Below are 23,228 nucleotides of genomic sequence, written 5' to 3'. Positions count from 1 at the left end.
ACTGTTATGTGACTCGGAGAAACCGAGCTTTTCCGGAAACTGCCGAGCTGTGACGCTGGGAAGCAGCCGTAGCGACGCTTGTTGGAGTTTAGACGAGCGGAGGGAGCAAAATGGCGGACGAAGATATTACGCTAGATGGGAAACCTCTACAATCGCTCCGAGTCGCGGATTTGAAAGCCGCTCTGGAGCAGAGAAACCTCCCGAAAAGCGGGCAGAAAAACACACTCATCAAGCGACTGAAAGGGGTGAGTTTTCTCCAATGTTGTGGACGCCTGTGTCGAGTCTGGCTAAGTTCAGGAGGCGGAGAGAGACGGAGGAGGGGGGTTAACAGTAGAGGCCGTAACGGTGTGTGGGGCTCGGGAGCGGGAATACATAAATCGTCTTGCGCACGTTATTACACGCAAGCAACAGTTTTTGTTTTCGGTTTATTTGTAGTTGACAGTGTAAACAAGCTGCCTACCGACCGAGTTCCTACTTAGCTGGTGACTGCTCGTAAGTGCATCGTGTTGCTCACAGTTGAACTGTGCACCTGTCAAGTCGAGGCCTAAGCTGAGTGTAAGCAACCGAGCAGCCGCACACAGTGTACGGTACACGGCCGTGCCCGCGCTTTCTGTGTGTGCGTTAGAGTGACGGGGGCGCGCATCGCGATGTAAACAAAATGTTCCGAGCTTCACCGACGAGTGATTTTGTTTTGAGTTGTTGTTGTTGTTGTTGTTGTTGTTGTTGTTTTGTGCGAGAGCTTCGGTCCGTAAACAACCACAGGTTTCAGGGCCGGAGCGAGGATTTTACTAATACTGAGGTCATGTGTCTTCAGTGCCCTCAGCAACAGAAAAATGTTACCAGACATCTAAAATAAAGCATAAAATTATTATTATTATTTTTTTTAATAAACGTTTCTTTACTCAATTAATTCTCATTTAATATCTGAAAACTTTATTTCCCAAAATTTGTGATGTAAGTGCTGCGTCAAAGGCATCTCCACATTCCTAGAAATGAAGCTCAATAATGAATCCTACTGGGCCTACTAGTGGTCACATGTATTTTTGTGTGTATGTGTATTTAGAGTCAAAAATATACTGGATTCATTGGTAGTGGATTGAGAAAACAGTAAACATGGGGATTTTGTAATTACATGGTGTACATCTCAGTCACTAGGTTGTCAGAACGCCCTCAAATGTTAGTTTAAAGCCGATGAATTTGAACCTCTTCCTTGGTTGCTCAAACCTAGAGAGTGGATGTGACCTCAGTGGTAGTCATGGCCCTGGGGGCTTTCTGAAAACGTACTTTTCAAAGGATAGCATACTAATGCAAGAGCAGGGCCTAGAAATGCATGTCATATTTTGTGCCAAAGAAAACTACATATTAGCTGATTAAAAATATGTCACTGCCATTAGTTCGCCATAGAATCACAATGCAGTGCCGCTGGCATGTTTTCTGTTTAGGTGCACACCAGTTTCATTGTGATTTTCATGCATTCAAAACACTTGTCTGTCTTGGGCCAGGGTGCAACTGAGCCAAGCTTTCAATAGTTTGTAAATTAGGGCAATATACAAAATATGTGAGAAGAGTTTTGTAAAAAAAAAAAAATAATAATGTAAAAGTTGGTGGTTGTATTTCCAAAAGTTAGAGAAACACTGGTACACTAGTATTCATTTAGTTAAGTGTCTCTTGATGTTGTGTTTAAATCTTAGATACAATCTTTGAACTTGTATTTATTGTTGGAGGGAGGCTTCATACACCTCTGTGGTTTTGGGATTAAGATGCTGACCCGAACCACAAAGTCCCCAGTTTGAGTCCAGCCAGGAGACATAGTTGAAGCTCTCTCCCCCACAATAAAAAGGCAGGAGACTAATAAATACACAGACAAGCATTAAAAACAAGAAATCATAAACCCCTAACAGTTTTTGAAATGGGAGTGAGATGCTGGAGTAGCCCTCAAAGTACAGCATCTGGTTTGCATTTGTTTTTGTATCTGTAGTATAATTTTACATTTTAAATAATTCTCCTTACTTATTCTCCTGACAGGCTCTTATGCTGGAAAACCTACAGAAGTCATCCTCCTCCCACAGTGGGCTGCAGCCCAACTCTCAGGTAGGAGGAGAGTTTTAAAAGATTTTTAAAGACACCATATCTGATATGATTTCTAAGTGATATGATATCTTTCTTTTGGACTTTTCCATGTCATAGATCGGGGAGGAGATGTGCCAGAACAGCTTCATAAAACAGTACCTGGCCAAGCAGCAGGAGCTCCTGCGCCAGAAACTTGAGAGAGAAGCCCAGCAAGAGGAAGAGGCTGATGGTATAAAATGACACACACAACCACAAGTCAGGCAATAAACAGTCTCTGCCACATTAATAACATGTACGAATGAACATGCTCAGAAACAGATTGCAACTAGCTCCCACATTAGATTACATAAAGGCTTTTAAAATAAATCCCTCATCATACACATATGACTCCATGTGACACAGATGTAGTCATATTACCCGAGCACTATTGATATACATCGCAGTGAAAAATGACTTAAGTTTTTTATAAGACAAGATAATAATGTGTTTAAAAATACCATCTGAAATTATATTAGGTTTTATAGAACAACCTGCGACAGTGTAGAAGGAGACTCGAGAGAGACTGATCTATCTCTTTTAGATTGTTTAGGATCCAGTGGGTGTGTGTCATGAGTTTTAATCCTCACTGTGGTGCTGACCCTTAACCCCTGCCTTATGTCCCTCGCTGACAGAAAGCCCAGCAGTGCCAGAGGAGGACGAAGAGCATTCGGAGGACAATGACAGCTCTTCCTACGTCTCTGACAAGGTCAGTAACGTCCACACACTGAATAATCAAAGGAGCAAAACTAAAGTTTAATGCCACTAAACAGGACACACTAAGCTGCTACACACTGATTAGAAAATGTTGTGAAAAATCTTGTTTTCTCATGTCTCTCAGTTTTCTGCTTCTCATGCCAAATTGTAGCTAGTGCTTTTTATTTTATGCAGATTTGTTTCTGAAACGCGTAGATGTTTAAACTATGTTTCTGTCTTCACTTGTAAATGCCACAAAATGTACATCAAATGTCATGTTGATATTTTTGCCCAGCAGCATTGCCCTATACCCTCTAAGCCCACACTGACCAGGGCAGAGGAGAGAGGAGGAGGAACTTCGGTGCTGGGTCATGGGATGGTGGCATACAGCAGTGACATGGGCCCCGGTACTACCCTCCACTGCATGGAGGCCCCTGAGGCTCCAGGATCCAGGACGCTGCGAGCCAAAGGACATAAGGAGCCACCAGCCCCTTCTCCTCCCCGCGCTGTAGCCTCCCTATCAGTGCGCGTCCTGGGTAAGCCTGAACGCCAGGGTGTGCCCCCTGCTGTGCCCCGTGCCCAGGAGAAGGAGGGCACCGCGCCAAGTGAACCAGGATCAGCTCATTCTGTCCTCCACCTTAGCCGATCTGCTGGGGTATCAGCAGGAAGCAGTGTCCATAAGGATAGTGACGAAGATGACGGCGATGATGAGAGTGAGGATGATGATGATTGGGGGCCTGGTCCTGGCACGGCACGAAGGGGAAACAGAGTCCCTCCCCAGCCGCAGCAGATGCCTCCCAGTGTCCCATCGGCAGGTGCAAGATCCAAACGCAAGCTTCAGCCTCCACAGCACATCCCACCACCACAGGTACACCACACCCCCATGCAGCTGCGCCACCCCACGCCTCCTCCCTCTCCACCCCCTGACCTGTTCCCCCTGCCTGACACGCCCAAGCAGAGCCCACCAGACCCAGACAACCAGGAGGGAGATGGCCCCGAGCCAGCACGTGGCCCCAGGGTAGCGTCTTTCCCACCCATGCAGAGGCAAGACTCTGACTCGAGCTCTCGTTCCAGCAGTCCCGAGCCGGCTGTGAAGAGCAGGCCAGGACCGCTTTCTCTGCTCGCGCACAAGATGGAGTCAGAGGGGGCTTTCCGTGCAGCGGAGCCCATCTCATCTGCGGGAACGTCCGGAGATACAGCACACTCCTCTGCAGGGTCTTCCAGTGAATCTCCAGTGCAAAGACCGGGGAGAAAGAGGCAGCAAGAAAACAAAGAGATGGAGGAAGAGAGGCAGCTGAAGGAGGAGAAGGAGAGAGAAAGACGGAAAGCACAAGAACAGGAGAGAGAGAAGAAACGCTTGGAAGAGGAGAAGGAGAAGGAGAGAAAACGACTGGAATTGGAGGAGAAACAGCGTCAGAAAGAGGAGCAAGAAAAAGAGAGAAAACATCAGGAAGAAGAGAAGAAAAGAGAGGAGAAACGGCTGAAGGAGGAGCAGGACAAGAAACAGCAGACAGCCATCAAAGACAGGGTGGTTGTGACTGAGGCACAAGATTCAGGTTCCTCATCAGATTCTGACTCCAAGTCAGACTCGTCTTCAGGCTCATCACAATCATCCTCCTCCTCCCGGGATAAACCCTGCCCTGCCAGGCAGCAGAAGGTCAGTGATCAAACTGCTGTAGGTGTCAGTCATTCACTACGGCATTGATAAATATATGTAAGGTATAGTGTTTGTGAACATGATTTCCTTCATGGCTGATACTGACATGCATCTGAAACTAAATCTCTTTGAGCATATTGCTATTTGCCTTTCATTGTTTTTACTTTGAATAATTCCACAGAAGGTAGACCAAGGACAAGAGGAGGAGAACAAGACTAACCTGGGTAAAGAGGCAGAGAAACGATACCTCTCAAAAAGGTCAGTAACCATCATTAAAATACAGATCATCTTAATAAGAAGTGTAATCTCTATCATTTTTACTACTGTGTATGCTACTGAAAAATGTGGTGTGATATGATGTGCATACAATTTTCTAGTGGCTCACTGTCATATCATATATACAAAGATATGTGTCTCAAATTCATCTAGTGTTTTTCCAGGTTTCTATTCTCTCTATAGGCCTGCAGCCTCTTGGCACTGATGTGTATCCTTTCCTAAACTTCACTCCTTCAGAATTTTTCTGTTCCTAACTGCCTTTTGTATTTAGTGTCAACCATTTGAATTAGAACAGGCCTCTCTAACAAATCTATGGTTTGCGGGACAAAATGGAATTCACATTTCACTAATAAACGTTGGAAGCACCCATATAACACTTAAATCATCGGTGCTGATCACTGAGAAATGTTGCTGAATAATTCATCACAGAAGAAACACAAGGCTGTATTTATGATTCGCCTTTGTGGATATCTCAGCTTACTTTTGACTTTGATGGCAGGGGTGATCATCATATTTCAAGATTAACCTTCTCAGAGATGCTAAGTTAAACACAATGATGAAATCACAGAACCACTCTTAAGCCTGCTTTCGGTCTTACTGATGACGCTCAGGTGAGTTTTTGAACAAGGTTTTTGGGATATTGCGGTTGATGATGACATTTTTTTTTGTCATGTTTTCCCCTGTATGTTTGGCTTAGATTTACTGGCCATTTGAGGAAAGTGCAACAGTAATGTGTATTTTAAATGAACAGCAGATATGGAGTAAACAATTCCCAAAACCTTAAAAACTCTAAAAATGTATCCATATTTTTGATGTGACATATCAACTAATGTTAGCTAATAGACAACGAGGTTTTTGTCCTTATCATGCTTTAAACATATTTATGGAATATCTACTATTACAACAGAAAGGACTGTGTCTGCACTGAAGCTGAATATTATGACACATGCACTAATGTGAATTTCTTAAACTTTTATTTGAGATATTTGTGCTTTTGAAAACTCCATGGCTTAGACAAAACTGAGTGCTCCAAAACTGTTGCAATAATTTCTTCATGATCATTTGTCAGTATGGACAGGCATAGAAAATGTCTGTTCCAATTAAAAACATTGGTCAGAGCTGACAGCATGCCTCCAAGATGTTTTAAACCAGACTGTTGTAAACATGCTGGTGCTTTCTCTGTAATGCTCCTAATTATAGCAGGTTGTATGTCTTGTGGCCCCGCAACCGGCTGCTGCTTCTCTCAAGCGAGAAATGAATCCCTTTCCCGTTCCTCTATTGCCTTTCTATTCGGTCTTTTTCGTGTATTTTGCCCTTGTTGCTGGCAGCAGATTATTTTGCGGTTATATTTTCGAATTTTTGAGCAGCGCCTTTATTTTGGAAATCCTTGACCGGAAGGTAGTTCTTTCCCCCACGCTGGTTGGCTTGACACAGGACTCGCTAGCCAACATGGCCGTCATGCATGCATTGCATCCCTGATACCGACGCAGTGTGCGGCTAATCAGCAGCAAAAATCACCGCGGCCGGGTTTTTTTTTTGTGTTTCGCGATCCCGATTTCAGCCCACGCCAGACCGGAATAAGCGGCAGCGGCAGAGTGTTGTTTTATTTTATTTTATCCCCGGGGGTTTCCTTTCAAGGCCGGCCATAATGCTGTCCGAAGGCAACAAAAACGGGTAAGAGTGAGCCTAGAGGGCGACCCAAGGCTCCAGGTTGCTGGTTGTACTTTTACACCACTTATCCAGAAAGCAACGGGGATACGTGAACTTATCCGGGCTCAGCCTGTCGTTTCTGACTGGATGTACATTACGTTGCTGGTTAGCTAGCAGCTCATTGCTGCCTGTTAAATTTCATGTCATTAGTTCACATTGGCCTGGTTGTGAGCGGGTTACATGTGTGAGGACCGGGGGTGGGTACATCGTGAGACTCTTTTGTTGGATGAAGGAGCAGGGAAGATTTTTTTTTTTTTTTTTTTTTTTTTTTTAGGGGGGATGGGGTCTCCTTTCTTTGATCTGTGCCTAAAATAGCCTTTGAATGAAGGAACATATTGATGAATAAGTAATGGGCTCAGATTTCATAGTGTGATGGGGAAAAGCATTTGGACAGTAATTTTTTTCCCCTCTGTCCTCTTGACCTCATCTTTAGGCGAGGAAGCCAAAAGATGAGGTTTTTATATATATTAGAAAATATGTTTATTATTTCTAAATGAGAACATGGTTTTTGTTGTCCATTAAGGCTCAGTCATGTCCATACTGTACTGCATCTTGTCTAGCCCACAGAGGACTATATTTGTAATTTTGGATTTGTGTGGCTGTAGCTGTTAATGATCTCACTGTTGTCAAGGGAGATCATTAAAGCAGACATCTGTTAGCTGTACAGTCAGTGTGAATGGGCCCTTATGGTGTGATATAATTCTCCCAGCTGCCATCAGTACTCACACTCTTGTTCCCTGGGAGCTGACTACATGTGTGATTTGATCAGTGACAATGTTTTGGTTCATTTTATGAGTCCTGTTTGTTGATTAGGACACGATTTAAGTAATTCCGTTGAGCTGTGATGAATGAGAATTGGTGCCCCATGTTGCGCTGTACTCACGTTTGCTTTTCTTTCAGGTTTTTGAGAAGAAAAGCATTTATTATATGATACATTTTACAGATTGTGATGTTGTTCCTCAGGTTGAAGCGGCACTTCAATATGCCTCCTCGTTCCAGCCTAATCATATGAATACAAAGCTTTTTGAAATGTAGAACGAAGGGGCTTCAAGGCTGTTATTTGAGAAGAAAAAGCCGGTGATCATTACATCACCTTGGCCTGGCCTTTCTGCTTTTCCTGATCCCAATGGGTTGTATTTCTAGTTGACATCTGTCTCCCTTTATAGCCCACACAGGTGTGCCCCTGGCCTTGCCAAAGAGACACACACACACAGACACTGACATCCACACCTAGGGCAAACGAGGAGAAATGGTGTGGCGTGGAGGAGGGGAAAATGCTGTCCCTCTGCATACACTTCTGCCAGTGACTAATCTCTAGAGAAGGAGGTTGAACAGGCTCTCCTAACACTGTGGGTAGATTTCAGTAGTTCAGAAACTAACATTACAGGCCCTCGTGCTAAAGAAACTTTGCCAGTGGCAGTGTTTCATATCATGGAGAAAGAGAAAAGCTGAGCTTTGGCTGTCTGAGCTGAGCTGGCCCTGTGAGACCACGGGCCTAATAGTTTGCAAGCTAGAGATAATTTTATTCTTACGGTCGGTCTGAAAAGTCTGAGGTGGAGGGAGTGAATTTTATTTTTGTAAAAGTAAATCAACAGAAAATGAATGTGCAACTGATAGTCGATTAATCATTTGCTCTAGATTCTCAGTTGCAAGAATGTGCTGTTTTTTCTAATCTTATAAAATAGTAAAGTGAATAGTTTTGGGTTTGGGGTATTTGAAGACTTAAGGAAATTGTAATGGGCACTTTTCGCTGTTTTCCAGTGTTTCACAAACTTAACAAGTAGGTGCGAAAATAATTGGCAGATTAATCGATAATGAGAATAATTGTTACCTGCAGTTTGTGCATTGTCTGGGTGGTAAACAGAAAACGATTATTTACAGGTCATCACATGTTCGACTCGCTCCGTTGCTTTCTAAAAATGACTGCATTGCTGGATTTTCTGCAATAACTGATGAAAACATTACAGTTGAACTAAATGAAATGCAGTGCAAAGAGCCGCATAATGAATTAAACAATAGAGGGGAATGTGCACTGCGATGGAGAGAAGGATGCTAGAGGATGTGATCCTACCACCTACAGGGTGCTGCCTCAGTGCCTGTGTCGTCACACGGAGGCAGTGGAGGAGGCTTCTGATAATGCTGGCAGGGGAAGCTGAGGGGGTAACTAAAAATATAATGATGATATCTGTTTGGTTCTGCTCTGTTGCAGATTACGGCAATAAAATAAAAAGCGAGGAAGCCTTTGGCTGCGTGAGGTGTAACCTGTAGTAACCACAGAGCATGGCTTTCATCGGCTTAGTTAGAGTTGTTTTATTTATTTTTTTATAATGACCCAGCATAGATCAGATGAAGACCACACACGCGGAGTCAGCTGCGAGTGTGTGTCGTGGACGATGAGTTAGTTTGAGGAGTGTCTGTGACCCTGGGTGTCAGTTAGCTGGTGAGTTATTTATAGCAGGAGTGACCCAGATCATTGGCCTCCAGCACCCTTCCTCTGACTCTTCCAGTGTTTTGCTCTGTCTTGTCCTACACATCATCTTGTCTCCTCTCACACTAACCTTCACATCACCCAGGCTCAAGAGCTGAGCTTGAACACAGTCTTGCTCCTCTTTGCCTGGATCGTCTTCGATCTGCAGCAAATGGTTATTATCTATCCATATTTACCTACTGATCATTTTCTTGATTAATAAAGTAATTGTTTGATATATAAAATGTCAGATACTAATGAAAAATGTTACATGTCCTAAAACTCCAGGTTATGTCATAAAATTGTTTGTAAGAAATCAAACAGTTGAGAAGCTGTAAGTAGGTTAAGTTTGCTCTTACAAAATTATTCCACGTTACTTTTCTGTTGGTCAGCAAATCGACTGATTGTTTCAACTTTATCTTCAGTATCTGAAGCAGAGAGACTTGTAGAGCAGAGCTGCTTTGAGACAACAAATTGATCTCTCAGGATTAACATGAGGATTTTTGTCACTTGACCAGCCAGACCACTTTGACTCATGCTTAGTATGTTTCATTGATGCAGCATCCATAACTGAAGGGGATCGCTTTATTTTCATTAATAAGCATGACATTATTTAGATTTTGTCACATATAAGTTAAAACCCAAGCAAAATGTTCAACAGTTGTGATACTGGTATTTCTTTCATGCGCTTCATCCTTCTGTCACCACGACTGTCACACCCACTCTCAGGTTGTCAGGTAGTGACAGTAAACACGTGAGGTGCTGCCAGGCCTTGTCATCACAGTGACTGAGTGTATGATTGTGGTCACTACCAATTACTTCAAAACTCAAATGTTCAAAATATGTATCACTAACAAAAGACAGCAAGTGTCCAATATTGGCTTTTGTCAGCTGCCACGTCACAACTTGCAGTCATCAGGAAGCATCTTCAGAGATTAATTTAGAAAAACTAACACGGGGGCAGTCAAAATAACAAGCTTATAACCAGGTGAGACCAGACACTTACCGATCAGTCACCTGGTCCAAGTCAGAATGGTAGTGACCCTGAGCCAAAGCCTATTTTCTCTCACCCTTCACTCCTCACCCTAACTGTTTCTGAATCCTGCAGGGAGGTGTCGGAGCCCAGCGCAGCCGCTGTGACAGAGGTGGAACCGGACTCGGAGAGCTCCATGGCCCAGCAGCCGGCCTCCGGGGCTGAGCCTGAGAACAACGAGAACCGCCTGGAGGAGGTAAGGTCACTGAGAGGGTGGGGTTGCCCGAGTCTTTGCTTTGTTTCCCACTAACCTGCATTCTCATTCACATATAAGCATGTGTAGCCGGAAGCGGACGTTTAGAGGGTCACTCAAAACCAACACAACTCCAATGTTTTAACAGTCACTTGTGCCTTTGACACCTGTGGAGATTTTATCCTTTTGATTTTTACTCTGTGCAGTTTCTACAGTGTTTAACCTCTTTAATGCTCAACTGGAAACTCAGTTAGAAGTTTGCACAATTGATTATAGGTGAACAAAGGGGGGTTGAGTTGGAGTTGGGTCCTGAAGTAAATAGGAATGAACTAATCCTTTCATCTGTGTTTAATGCAACTAATATTTTATAACCTGCTCATTCACATAGATGATCTCACACACACTTCCATTGTGTTGCTGGGCTTTTTAGAGGCGTGTTAAGAGCCGATGCTGCTGGAATGCAAGTAGTAATGGTAATAGTGTGTTAAATTAGACATCCATGCTGCAGAGAGTGCATGCTCCTCATATCACTGTTTCAGGGAGGCAGTGAGAGAAAGTGGAAACATTAAACCTCAGGGCCCTGACACACCAAGTCAATTATCGATCACTGTTTATCGTCTGTGGTCGACTACAGCTCTTAGTTTTTATGGTGCATTTGGCAATATTGGCACTACTCAGCTCTTTCCAACAGCAGTTCAAACAATTGAGAGCATTGAACCGGTGGCAGAGATAGTTGATGAGAGGGAGCTTTTTGGTCCAGTTTCTCTTGATCTTCTTGCCTCTGCTCTTGTGACAGTCATCTTTGCACTGTACTGAAGAGAAAATCTTCCAAAAGTAATTACTAAGTCTGCCTTTGTCAGCACAAGTTCTTCTGCAAGGTCTGTCAGGGTCTTCAGAGTCATTGTGTAAGACCACAGCATTTCACATAATGCTATCACATGCAGCGTCCCTTCTTTAAATGAAAAAAAAAAATAAAAAAAAAAAAATAAATATATATATATTTTCACATTTACAACGAAGCACAGTACAAAGCTTTGGCAGATAAAACCTACACAAGCTACTGCTGTTGACACCAGACGAAGATCAGCATAAGATGCGTTAAATTGCACGATCTTATCTTGAGTACCTAAATTACATTTACTGGTGAGCTTCTGTGCCATTGAAGTTATTATCAGCATGTGCCTTTTTTTTTTGCTGTGTATGTGTGTTTGTGGTTTTCGTTTCCCTCTTGGGTTTATATGAGTAATGGACCCTGACAGTGTGTGTAGAGATGCATCAGGGCTTGTTTCTGCTGTTTCTTTCACCCTGTTTTCATTCTCCCTGCTCTCTCGCTTCCTCCTCTCACAACTGCCTCTCTCTCTTTTAATCACTGTCTCTCTTCCCCTCTTTGTCCCCTTACTTTACATCTTTTGCCTTTGTATCCCATCATGAACGCTTCACTCTCACTATATATATTTATGGTGTGATTGCTGTTTAAAACCCCATTGATTGCTTTGTTATGAAGGTGCCCATGCCTCTTCCATTGCCCCTAATGGTACCTGCTGCGTACTACTACTACCACCACCACCACCACCAACACCTCCTCCACTCCTCCTCCTACTCCTACAACTCCTGTCCCGCTATGCCCAAGTGCGTCGCTGGTACCTGAATTAGGCCCAGAGTCTGCAACCACATGGCACTGAGTAAAACCTGAGCCTGCAAGGCCTCCCCTGTAGCCCTCCAGTGATGCGCTGAGCCAGCAGGGACTGGATCTTGCATCAGACCACCACCGACAGCAGCGGCAGCCATGGTAACTGCAGCAGCACACAGTTGTCATGGTAACCCAGCCTCAGGGGTTGGAAGCCTGCTCGCTGATCTGAACCGGACTGGACTGTACTGCACTTGTGTGTGGTGGTGATGAATGATGGGGTAAGGGAAGGGGAGTGTGTTTATTGCTCTGTATCGCCTCCCCCTCTCCCTGCCTTCCCCATCTGCCATTTTGAGGATACGCACAGTCTCCGAGTGTCGTCCCCCCAACATCCATGCCTCTGTGCTCCAAAAGCCAGAGGCAACTGAGAAAAAAGACAAAACTTTTCGGCTCTGCAGTCTCATTTTTACCTCTACCTCAACCAATGCTGCCCTCTGCTTGTGGGGTGGAGTAATGACTTTGGACTGAGACCTGCTCTAATAACCTGTGCAGTGACTAGAGCATTACACGATGATTACTTTGAGTTTTAAGCTTTAAAACACACTCCAGTGGAGCAAATGAAATAATCTGCTTGGAAGAGATGTTTGTTGGACTTTTAATGGAGAATTTTTGGATGTGATATGACATTGTGGACCTTTACTGTCAAACATCTGGATCACCCTTCTTGGTTGAGCTTGTAAGGCTAACAGCCATTCTCCACCTTGACAAGCTAACCAGCCTTTTAAAAGGGACATTTATTATTCAGCTGTGCAAATAAAATCCTCAACTCTTTGACTGCATGTAAATTTTGTCACACCAGCTCGATGTGATCACAAGAGAACTGTTCCCCTGGACCCTGCACCAGCTCCACTGTAGCAGAGACTTTCAAAGGACGTAATGCCAAACATGCATGAATGCATTATGCACCGTGGCTTTTTGTGGGCACACTTTGACATTGATCATCCACACCTGGGCCATGAGAGCTGGTTATGTCAACGAATCATCGCCTCTCCCACTGTCAGTGAACTCAAGTTTGACTAAGTGGATTTTTCACCAGGAAATCAAGATGTGCTGCTGTGGATCTGGCAGATGGATAACTGCAGTTGCTGCTGTGATTTATTTATTTATAAGTCCATCTCTTCACTACACCCACAACCTGGTCCTTGCATCTCAAATGACTTCATGTGAGTGTAGGGGCATTCATGCCAGTGATGCCCTAAGCCCTCTCCTTTTGACAACATCCTTGGATTGTAATTTCACAAAGCCAAATGCTCCTGGATTGTTTTTCCAACTTATTCCCATTAAGACACTTGAGAAAGTCTTTCCTCCTGTGCTGCCAACCTGCAAAACAAATTCAGGAAGTGTTTAGCAAACTTTCTGGTTATGGAAACCATGTGAACTTATAAAAACAGGAGCTCAAATCTCTTGGACAACAAATGAACACCTCAGAGGACAACTTGTTTTTATCTTTTTGACATTTCAGATACAACCAAATGTCAGAAAGACTCTCGGGATTGTATATTGGAGAACATGGACACCTTTGACAATTAAAGACTATAAATTCAAGCCAATGGATTTTTTTTAATCATCAGATGTACCTCACAGATCTTGGACTCTAACAAAGTATACCTCACCCTGACCCTTGTCAGAATCCATCACAAGACAGTTAAAAAGCGCTGGCTTCCCAAAAGACTGAAACGTGACAATCCAGAAAACTTCTCCCCAGCCCCAATCAAGAAAAAAGTCCAATCCAGTGATAAGTTCCTGCCTGGTGGCTAATCTGCACAATCAAATCGAGCCCCGCCCTCAATCCTCTGCCTACTCTGATTGGATCCTTGTTGCCTAGATACAGTACACACTGTCGTGCGGTTGGGCCATAGTCGAGCCAGTAAGGAATCAGGTGTCAAATGGTACCAGGAAATGACTTGTCATTATACCTCTATTTAAAATGTATAAAATTTTAAATGATTAACTGTTAAAAAAAAGAAAGAAACATTTTCTTTCCTCCTGATCTTTTTTTTTTGTAAATAAGAGGGGTGAATTATTTTTCTCTTTGTAATTTAGTACAAAGTTTTGAACGGTCACGTGTACTGCAGTTTTAATTTGACACTCATCATGCATTTGACCACACTGTTGATCTACAGTTGACTGTTAAATATAGTAAATCTTCAAGGTGAATTTTAACTGCAGTATCGATAGTCCTGCTGACTGTGATCTGTGAGGCTTCAACACTCAGTTCTCCACCTCTGCTTCTCAGAACTCATCAGCATGCTGGATGTACAACTACATGTAATAATGTGGATGTTAAATGAACACCATGACAGATAATGTTACGGCTACTCAGGAATTATATGCTACTATCGCACAATTTATAGACTGAAAGCCTCATTTGGTTGGGATTAATATACAAGTGGCAGGGAGGAATAGTTCCCGTCCTCCCTGTTAATAAACGTCATTGTTCTGGACGACATTGAAGCTCCTAGAAAATTACAGGGGCTGGTTCTGAAATAAGCAATAATATTCATGATGATTTTTAATGTTGGTATTATTTAGCAGTAATTTAGGTGTTTCTTTCTGAATGTTGATAAAGCTATTCTTTAAAGAACATATATTTAAAAAAAAGAAAAGCTAAGACATACCTTTTAAAATATATCTTGAGATTATTAAATTACAGAAGGACCAGAATAAGCACTTAAAAACATGAAATAATTGGGGCAGGCTTATAAAGTGACAGGATCGGTCCTGTGAGTACTCTGGTGCATACCATCTTGTAATATCACACCATATTAAGATATGATCCAGTTTGAGTTTCACACAGGCCCGCTCATGTCCTAATGCACATCATGTACTCACTTTGTCCTCTAGAGTCTACCACACACACAATCACACACACACACACACTCTTAAACACAAGGGAAGATGTGTAATGATTTATTTCAGTGTCTTTGAGCAGAGGTGGAAGGCAGAAATGTGTCTGGAGTCTCTCTGTATCGACCAAAGAACCCTCTCTTCTTAATGTAGTACAATTGAAGCCTCCAGGCTTCTATTACTTAACCCCCCTTCCCCACCCCCTCCGTCACTGTCCTGTTTCACCCCCTCTCTGTTGATGCCTGTTTGGGTCTGGACTCTTGGTTCTCATCTTGCCCCACACCCCTGGGGTTTCTGTATGTTCTCTTTCTGTCTCTCTCCCCTTCCAGAGCACCACTCCTAAGGCTTTCGCTGCTCGCAAGATATCCTTGACCAGTGAGTATACCAGTTAAATGTTTTCCCGACTCCTGGATGTTTCATCCTACATGAAGACTTGGGAAAGAAACAAGAATGAAAAAGAAAATACTCCACCCACAGTTGTGCAGGATATATTTTCCAGCTGTAAATTAATGCCTATGATTCAAGCTGTGGGAACATGAGAGCATATGACTGTCATGCTGAGTGTGTAGGCGTTCACTTAGAACCACAGTGCTGTAAGTCTGCATGACCTCCAGACGTAGACTTCATTTTAATTTTGGATTAAAGTGACTTTATCTTTAATTTATTATAGGATCGTTAGATTGTAGATGTAGGATGATTAAAAGCTAGCCTTACATTTAAAATCTGAAAGAAAAACCTCAACTTTAACAGTGATCACGTCGCAGGTAGGATCCAGAGAAATTTTTCAGTGAGAGTTCAGTAGGCTTGTCTGACAGGGTCAAATATGTAAATGAATTCACACTTTTTATGGATGGTAGAACAAAATGACACCAGGCTTATCCTTTCACAGCAAAGTGCTGTTGTAGCACAGTAAAAACACAGATTCATTAGTGATATTTAAACAAACACTGGACTACAGTTAATGTGCTGTTTTGTTAACACATTGACAGTCGCTAAGATTCAGTATTTCATACTATTGGACTGTAGTGTGGCAAAGACCCTGTTCATGCTTGTGGCCTCAGTAACTTTGCTCTTTATACAGATCTACTGCGTGGCTCCTAGTATTTTTCCACCACATACTGTACTTCCATCAGCTCTTTGTGGTAAAAAGTATTCCACATAAAGTATTGTGCACAGAATTTAGATTAGAATAGCTTTCAACGAAAATCACAACACACGTGTAATAACTTGTTTAACATTCTTTTAAATTATTCAACATTGAAAAATAGTTGCTGAAATTATTTAATGTCTCAATTAAATTTGTAAACTTAGATATTGACATTTATGGCAAAACTATTTAGGTTCAGTTATTTAAATTAACATCTCTGCTCGTAGGTTTTGAGATGCAGTGACTTTTTAGTGAAGTTCTGATCAGCATCCATCTCGGAGTACATCATCTCTCCTCAGTGATAAACTACTTTTTTTTTGACTCCTGCAGGCAGTAAGACTTCTCCAGCCACCACAGATGGAGGAGCAGGAGATCCTGAAACAGGAACTGCAGCAGGGAGGAAGAGGCGGTGGGGCTCCAGCACAGCAGTCACTGCTAAGAAACCATCGATCAGCATCACCACTGACTCACTGAAGGTACCGACACAGCACATTCAGTCTGGGAAAATGAGGGAAACGGATTTGATTTCATTTATTTTATCTGTGTTGTTTTGGTTTCGTTTTTTTTTTTTTTTATGGAGCTGATAATTTGCACTGAAGGCCAATATTTAACTGATCATTTTCATGTCAAATAGCTGATCAAACTATAAGAGGACAAGGACTCAATGCCTCAACAAACTAATTTCCACCCACATACATATTAATGTCTTGAGACTCAACAATGAGCTGTGTTCAGTTTCTCTCTTCCCTTTCCCTTTTCTTTTCCTCTGATCTGCGTCTCTGTCCTTCAGTCTTTGATCCCAGACATCAAAGTAAACCAGGAGGCAGTGGTAGAGCTTCACCCAGAGGAGCTGCAACTATCTGGGGACGAGGAGAACATGGACACCAACCATGGTGATCAGGACAAAGGACTCAAGATCCGCCGCACTGTCACACAGGTAGGGAAAGGCATATCAGTGCTGCAAGCTGCAAACCTTTTTATTCTAGTGAAGACAAGAGAACACTGTTTTTCATACCAACGCTAACAGAAATGCTAAAGCTGAGGTTCCTCTTTGGACATCACATATCCATAGTGACTTTATTCTAACAGCCAATCAACATTCTGCTTTTCCCTGAGTCTTTGTCAGTGTGTTTTAAACTGTCACATTTGTGTTTTTCTACCTGTAATTCCTCCTCAGGTCGTCCCCGGTGACAGTCAGGAAAACGGCCAGACTAATGAAGAGGAAGAGGTGGAGAAAACGGAGAGAGAAAAACAACGCAGGACTTCCAGAGACAAAAGGAAGAACAGTCTGTCTGAGGAAGCCTCGGAAACACAGACATCTGTCAACCTCGACGGAGAGGCAAAAAAAGGTGAACTGCGTCACTGAAACATTTGTGGGATTTTAATTACTGCAAATTGTTGGTTACAAATCTCTTTGCTGCTTCCGTCTTCCATCACTCCTCAGGCGGTGCTTCACCTATCCCTCTGTTCTTGATTATACACCTTCCCTTTTTTTTTCTTCTTTTTTTTTTCTTTTTTTACCTGTCCACCTCACTCTTCTCACCTCTTCCTCATCTCTCCCTCAGTCACCCCCAGCGACAGCCTGGTGCGTCGCTCCATCAGTCAGCAGAAGTCCGGCGTGTCCGTCACCATTGACGACCCCGTCCGCACAACTCGGCAGCCCTCGCCACCTCGTGGCAAAGTTTCAAATATCATCCACGTGACCAACCTGGTGGGTTTATAACTACCATAGAAAACCCAGTGAGAAGTGTTGTTCTTTTTCCAAATCTGTGAAACTTGTGTTATGTTTGAACCATTCTGAAAGGTTCACATTAATTCACCAAAAAAAATATTTTTTTTGGCTGAATAGGAGCCTTGAAATTAAAAATTATTTGTGGGAAATGGTTGTACAGAAACATCCTGCATTTCCAAAGGCACCATACACATTTTTCATGAATGAGGTATATATATTGATGCCAGTGGAAACCACATCACCATCATACCCATAATTAGAGTCAGGAACACTTACCCAGGTATTATGGCTGTAGTCAAGCATCACCTTAAGTTGGGGATGCAGCGCATGACTAAACAGACTATGACAAGACAAGACATTACACATTTAATGACTAGCATTTTGCAGACTTTTTTTTAACTTGTGACTTAAAGTTACACATGGATCAAAGGCTACCAGGTTTCTAATGCCACCCAGTCTCAGTAATGTCTGGAAAACAGGATGTCTTACACTGCAGTATCCAAACAAATGACACTATCAGACTAAAGCTACGGTGTGAGACTGTAATGCCCATCACCATTGTGTTGAACAGTTTGGATGGATGTAAAATGTAGAAACAACTTTGCTTATTGGGGTGAAAACATGAAGTGGCACCAGAGGAAACACCATGTTGCCTAAATTAAAAGGGCTTTTCCTCTGAACTGTGATGAGTTTCAGATGTGTCTCTGTTTGAGTTACTGTAGAAATAATCTATATAAAAAGCAAAACTGAAACTGGTGGGGATTCCTGCCACTGACTCTCTGTCATTTTCTCCTTCCCCCCAAACGCTTACTCCAATAACTGACTGGTTATCTTTTCCTACCCCTAAGGTACGACCCTTCACTCTGGGCCAGCTGAAAGAGCTGCTGAACCGGACAGGCACCATGGTGGAAGAGGGCTTCTGGATCGACAAGATCAAGTCTCACTGCTTTGTCACAGTGAGTACCAAAAAATTTGTTGGGAGTTTATAGAATATTGTTTGGGAATAGAATAGTGTTTTTAATGACTGGTGTTTGGTGTTGTGAGGGTTTTAGAACAGGCTCAGTGTGGGGGGAGTATTTGTGAGAGGTGGACCGCCAACTAGTTTACTTCTGTTATCCCAGAAATAGCTTTTGGAAATATTTCTGTATATAAAAAAATGTAGTCAGTACTATCTGTTTTTGCAGGAAGACATGTTAGAGTTCAGCCATGATTAGAAACGCGTGTATGATTATTGTCACTTCACCTCACTATCACCCTTGTGTTCGCCTCCATCTGGCTCCATCTGTTCCTGCATCAGTCTATTTTTTGCAGTGTGTGTTGGTGAAGATGTGATTACCCTTTAACAGGGTTTTTCAATCTCTCCTTTTCCTCTCCTCCTGTCATCGTAGTACGCTACAACAGAGGAGGCAGTCGCCACCAGAGCCGCCATCCACGGGGTCAAATGGCCTCTGAGCAATCCCAAGGTCCTCAGCGTCGACTTCTGTGAGCAGGATGAGGTAATGAACGCCGTAAACCTTTTTGACTTTTGCCAACACACACTTAAAGGAATATGAATTGCATTACAGTAGATGATGGAGAGCATATCTCAAAATTAGGATGAATTTCATTATTTTACAGTTTGAAATGAATCATTTTCTCTGCCACTTTTAATGTGGGAAAGTAAAGAGAGGAAAGGACTTAAATTATATATACTGTAAATATTTTTTAGAATTAGTTACTGGAAGAGAAAAATCATTTTACCACACCAGTTACATAATGAAATCCTGTTTATTTTGAAAAATACACAGAAGACTAAAAATAAACAAAATCCAGTAATTATTACTTAAGAACTGAATCAATGCCCCTGGGGAGGACAAACACTCATATTATAACAGAAAAAATACAGAAAATAGTAAAGGTTAAGATAATATACCTGAAAGTGTGTATACTCTACAGATTTTAGAAAATCAGCTTTTTGTGTTTAAAAAAATACCCTCAAACATCCCTGGGTGATTCAGCATTTCTGCCTGTTAAAGCGTGCACTGTGTCAAACAGCAACCATTACAATCCAAAGTAAAAGGTACGAGAAATAAAATATTAACAGGTTTATTTTTGGAGCCATTTTAGCTGAGCGTCCACACACTGTACTACGAGACCTCTGAGATTTTTTTTTTAAGCTGTAGGCAGTGTCAAGTCATCTTCCAGGTTTGTTTAAACTGGGAAAGTATTTCAGAATAGCCCAATATCTCTGTGTCATACTTGAAGCAAATTTGACCAGTTTTCTACACAGAGCTGTCAGATTTAGCTGTGTATGATTTCTTTGTTGTTGTCAGGTAATAATCGCTTCAATTTATAAGTACAGATTTACATTTCTGATGAGACGTCAAGCCCAAACGATCCCCAGATGTTTTATGCATCTGTTTCTAAATTTGTACATGAAATGTTCTCCACACAATCAGACTTGAACATCCCTGACTTCTTTTTTCTGCAGCTGGACTTCCACAAAGGTATCCTGAAGCCAGACAGGGAGGAAGAACATGTCGCCCAACCAAGTGGTCCTCAGAACCGGCTGCCCCCTTTGATGCCTGAGCGAGACAGGGAGAGAGAAAGAGACCGGGACAGGGACAGAGACAGGGAGCGTGAACGAGACCGGGAACGAGACCGAGGAGTGGCAGGAGTGCGGGACCTGTGGGCAGAGCGGGAGAAGGAGATGGAGCGCCGGGAGCGCGCCCGTGGTGAACGGGAATGGGACCGGGACAAGGTCCGGGAATTTGCAAGACCAGGAGAGGACGGACGACGATCTCGATCCAGAGATAGAGAGCGGAGGAGGAGGGAGAGAGCAAAGAGCAAGGAGAGAAAGACGGAAAAGAAGGGTAAGAGAACAAGGAGAAAAATGTGAGGGAGGAAAAGGAATGAGAACAGAGAAGAGAGACCAGAATGGAGCCTGCGAGTAGGATAGTCCCTCATAAAAAATGCATGGTAACAATTCAAAACTTCATTAATCCCCAGAAGGAAATTCTGTTTTGCTTCCATTTGCTTCTACCTTAGAGTGAACCCATACAACAGCACCCTCTACAGCTTCCACTGAATTATTTATTACATATTTTTCAGCAGGTTGACAAGTGGTCAGCATTACAACCACCACCTGGAAACATTATATTTATTTTTAGAGAGTTTGTAGGAGTTACAACAACTGACCTTAAAACAAAAATTGTCAAATCACAGATAAATCTTCTGCCCTTGTTGCCCAGCCTGCACAAATAAAATAATTATATTACTGTTACAGAACAGTTCTTCTTATGTTGTGATACAGAAAAAGGCAAAATTAGAAAAACCTAAGTGATGCTGGAATAAAGTTGGAATAAAAATTATTCCTGTATCTCATCCTTCAAAAGACTAGTAGAAGAAACGCTCAATGCAACATTTACCGATGTTATAATCCATGTGCAGCAGACAGAAACACCTAATGAACTCTCAAGTAATGAGTCAAAGGCTCACAATAATATCAATTATCAATGATATCATAAGTATATTATATGCAATATCAGTATCTTTATTAAACATGGAATCATTACATGATAAGCTTCAACTAGCAGATGAAGTCTGGGCCTGTTCATCAGTTTGTTTTATAGTTGATTTTTTATCCAGTGATGATGTAACGGGTGAATGGCGAATGGCAAGGAACCTGTTGTCCTCGTCAGTGGTTGTTATTCTAATGATGTGTTCTGGTTTCTCACTAACAGAGAAGGGCGACGAGCCTCCGGCCAAACTTCTAGACGACTTGTTCCTCAAGACCAAAGCGGCTCCGTGTATATACTGGCTTCCTCTCACCGAGGAGCAGGTTGGTCCTTCACACTTGTTCAGTCAGCTGTTGTCTGAGAGTCGGTTTTGGTTGAGGTTTTTTTTTTTTTTGTACCGTGTAACTTGACCATGCTTTGTGTCCACCAGGCGGTGCAGAGGCTTTTGGACCGCACCGAGCGGCAAAAGGAGCGAGAGCGGAGGCGCAAGGAACAGCAAGAGGAGGAGGACAAGAAGCGGGAAGAGGAGAAGAAAGAGAGGCTGAAGGGCCGTGAGAAGGACGGCGGCGTAGCAGTGATCGGCGGAGCAGCCGGGCGAGGAGCCGACGGAGACAGAGAGAGGGACCGCGGCCGAGACAGAGAGGGGGACAAGAAGAGGGACAGCGGCCACCGGCCCAGACGACCCTCAACAGGCGCTGGCAGTGGACGGCGGTCTCGTAGCCGTAGCAACCCCAGGGACAGACGCCGCTGAGGGGTGGGCAGCTGCAGGCAGAGCTGAAGAGAGAGAGAGGGAAGCAGTGTAGCACAGGACACAGCAGACAGGAAGTCTTGGGAGGGGTAGTTTCCACGTGGTGAAGCATTTCTCTTGCCTCAAATTCAGGACTTGTGTCTGCTCCTCACTACCTGCCCCAGTGCTTTAATTCGTCCACTCTGACGCCAGCGTTGTCTTCCACACACTTCTGCCATTTCCCCACCTCCTTATCACACAGGAAACATTGATTACATGTTTGGTTTATAGTAAAATAACAGTTCGTCTAGTTCCACTCCCCAGTCTTCTTTTCTCTTTCTGTCTTCCAGAAGCAAAATCCAGCTGCCCCCCACCCCCAGTAGAGAGCAGCGTTCCTCCTCGACTCTGTGTAGTGTTGTTAATTATCCTCCGTTGAAGAAAAGAAGCAGGGAGGGCGGTGGTTTTTTGGCTCGCCTCAGCATTTTGTCCCACTGAGGTTTGGGAGCCTGCCTCTTTATTTTAGTTCTGTGGGTGCACAGTTCCTTCCTCCTCAGAGCCCTGTAATAAAACCTGTCCAAAATAGATCCCTGACCTTCAAATATTTTCTAGGATCAGTTTTAGTGCTCCACTCTTCAGCACAAAGTTTTTTTTTTTATATATATATATTCGACTAGGTCACAGGCCCTCAAGTTATTTTCTTTTTGTTGAAGTTTTATGGATCATGTTTATTTTTTTCTGCCTTGGAGGCTTGTTGTGTTACAGCAGGTGATGTTTGAGTGAGTGATGACCTTCACCTCCCACAAAGGTGCAACTGGTACCGAAGTCTCAACACTGTAACCTAGAAAAGTGCGATACCAAGAGACGTGGTATTAAATGTTGTGGTGATGCGGGAGACGAGCAAATGCCCAAGTTTGTCTTTGGTGGATTATTAACAAGGGGGATGAAATTCTAGTCAGTTGGAGATTTATTCTGTAACAATTACTGGAAGCTGACCTTCCCTGCACTGAAGTCTCCAGTTGGAAATCCCTCCTATGACCCTTCAATCATATATATTTAAGAGGAGGTAAAAGGTTTATCTTCTAATAGAGTAATGGTTAGAATTTTAATATTTTTAATTTTATGTTTTTAGTTCCAAATAGTTTGATTCTGTTGCTTTTTCTCCTCCTGCAAAGTGCTGAATGTACCGAGAATTTAAAAAATGAATAAATTTAAATTGGTTATCAGCTTGTCTGCTTTTGTTTTTTTTTACTTGTGGTCGTTTCTCGCAAAGGAGCATCATGACCTGGCTGCCAGCCACCGAGCTGATGTCCAAGTGTTTGACTTCTATTTCTTTAATCATGAATATACTGGCAAAATATTTGTTATTGTTCAGTGCAAAGGCAAAGCTTGAGAGCTTCAAATTTTGCTGAACATTACAAGATTGAGCTCACATTTGTCAAGTGCACATACAAGT

The 23,228-nt window shown here is 42.8% G+C and overlaps 1 protein-coding gene across 2 annotated transcripts; it reads left to right on the top strand.

Annotated features, from left to right (window-relative positions):
• Nucleotides 1–77: 77 nt before the first annotated feature.
• On the top strand, nt 78–22,998 carry acin1b (apoptotic chromatin condensation inducer 1b). Of its 2 annotated transcripts, none has more exons than XM_071458949.1 (17): nt 78–245; nt 2,026–2,091; nt 2,188–2,299; nt 2,742–2,815; nt 3,101–4,459; nt 4,641–4,717; nt 10,021–10,141; nt 15,002–15,047; nt 16,150–16,295; nt 16,610–16,756; nt 16,997–17,168; nt 17,385–17,530; nt 18,400–18,507; nt 18,940–19,047; nt 20,022–20,403; nt 21,274–21,371; nt 21,479–22,998. In XM_071458949.1, the coding sequence occupies exons 1-17, from the start codon at nt 111–113 to the stop codon at nt 21,797–21,799; spliced, it is 3,618 nt and encodes a 1,205-aa protein (XP_071315050.1). In that variant the 5' UTR covers nt 78–110; the 3' UTR covers nt 21,800–22,998. The 2 variants fall into 2 exon arrangements, with proteins under 2 accessions (XP_071315050.1, XP_071315049.1); XM_071458948.1 differs by having other exon boundaries at nt 3,098–4,459.
• Nucleotides 22,999–23,228: the final 230 nt, after the last annotated feature.

The sequence above is a fragment of the Trachinotus anak genome, unplaced genomic scaffold (genome assembly GCF_046630095.1).
Source record: "Trachinotus anak isolate AG129_WGS33_773 ecotype Australia unplaced genomic scaffold, CSIRO_AGI_Tana_v1 ptg000023l, whole genome shotgun sequence".
NCBI classification, from domain to species: Eukaryota; Metazoa; Chordata; class Actinopteri; order Carangiformes; family Carangidae; genus Trachinotus; species Trachinotus anak.
Note: the sequence above shows the minus strand (reverse complement) of the source record. Positions and strands in the feature narration are given on the sequence as shown.

Bases quoted from the DNA above. Each gene is read 5' to 3' on its own strand.
- acin1b (XM_071458948.1), top strand. From the start codon at position 111: ATGGCGGACGAAGATATTACGCTAGATGGGAAACCTCTACAATCGCTC. The intron at 19,048-20,021 runs GTAATGAACGCC...TTTTTTCTGCAG, and splicing joins ACTTCTGTGAGCAGGATGAG to CTGGACTTCCACAAAGGTAT. The intron at 20,404-21,273 runs GTAAGAGAACAA...TCTCACTAACAG, and splicing joins GAGAAAGACGGAAAAGAAGG to AGAAGGGCGACGAGCCTCCG.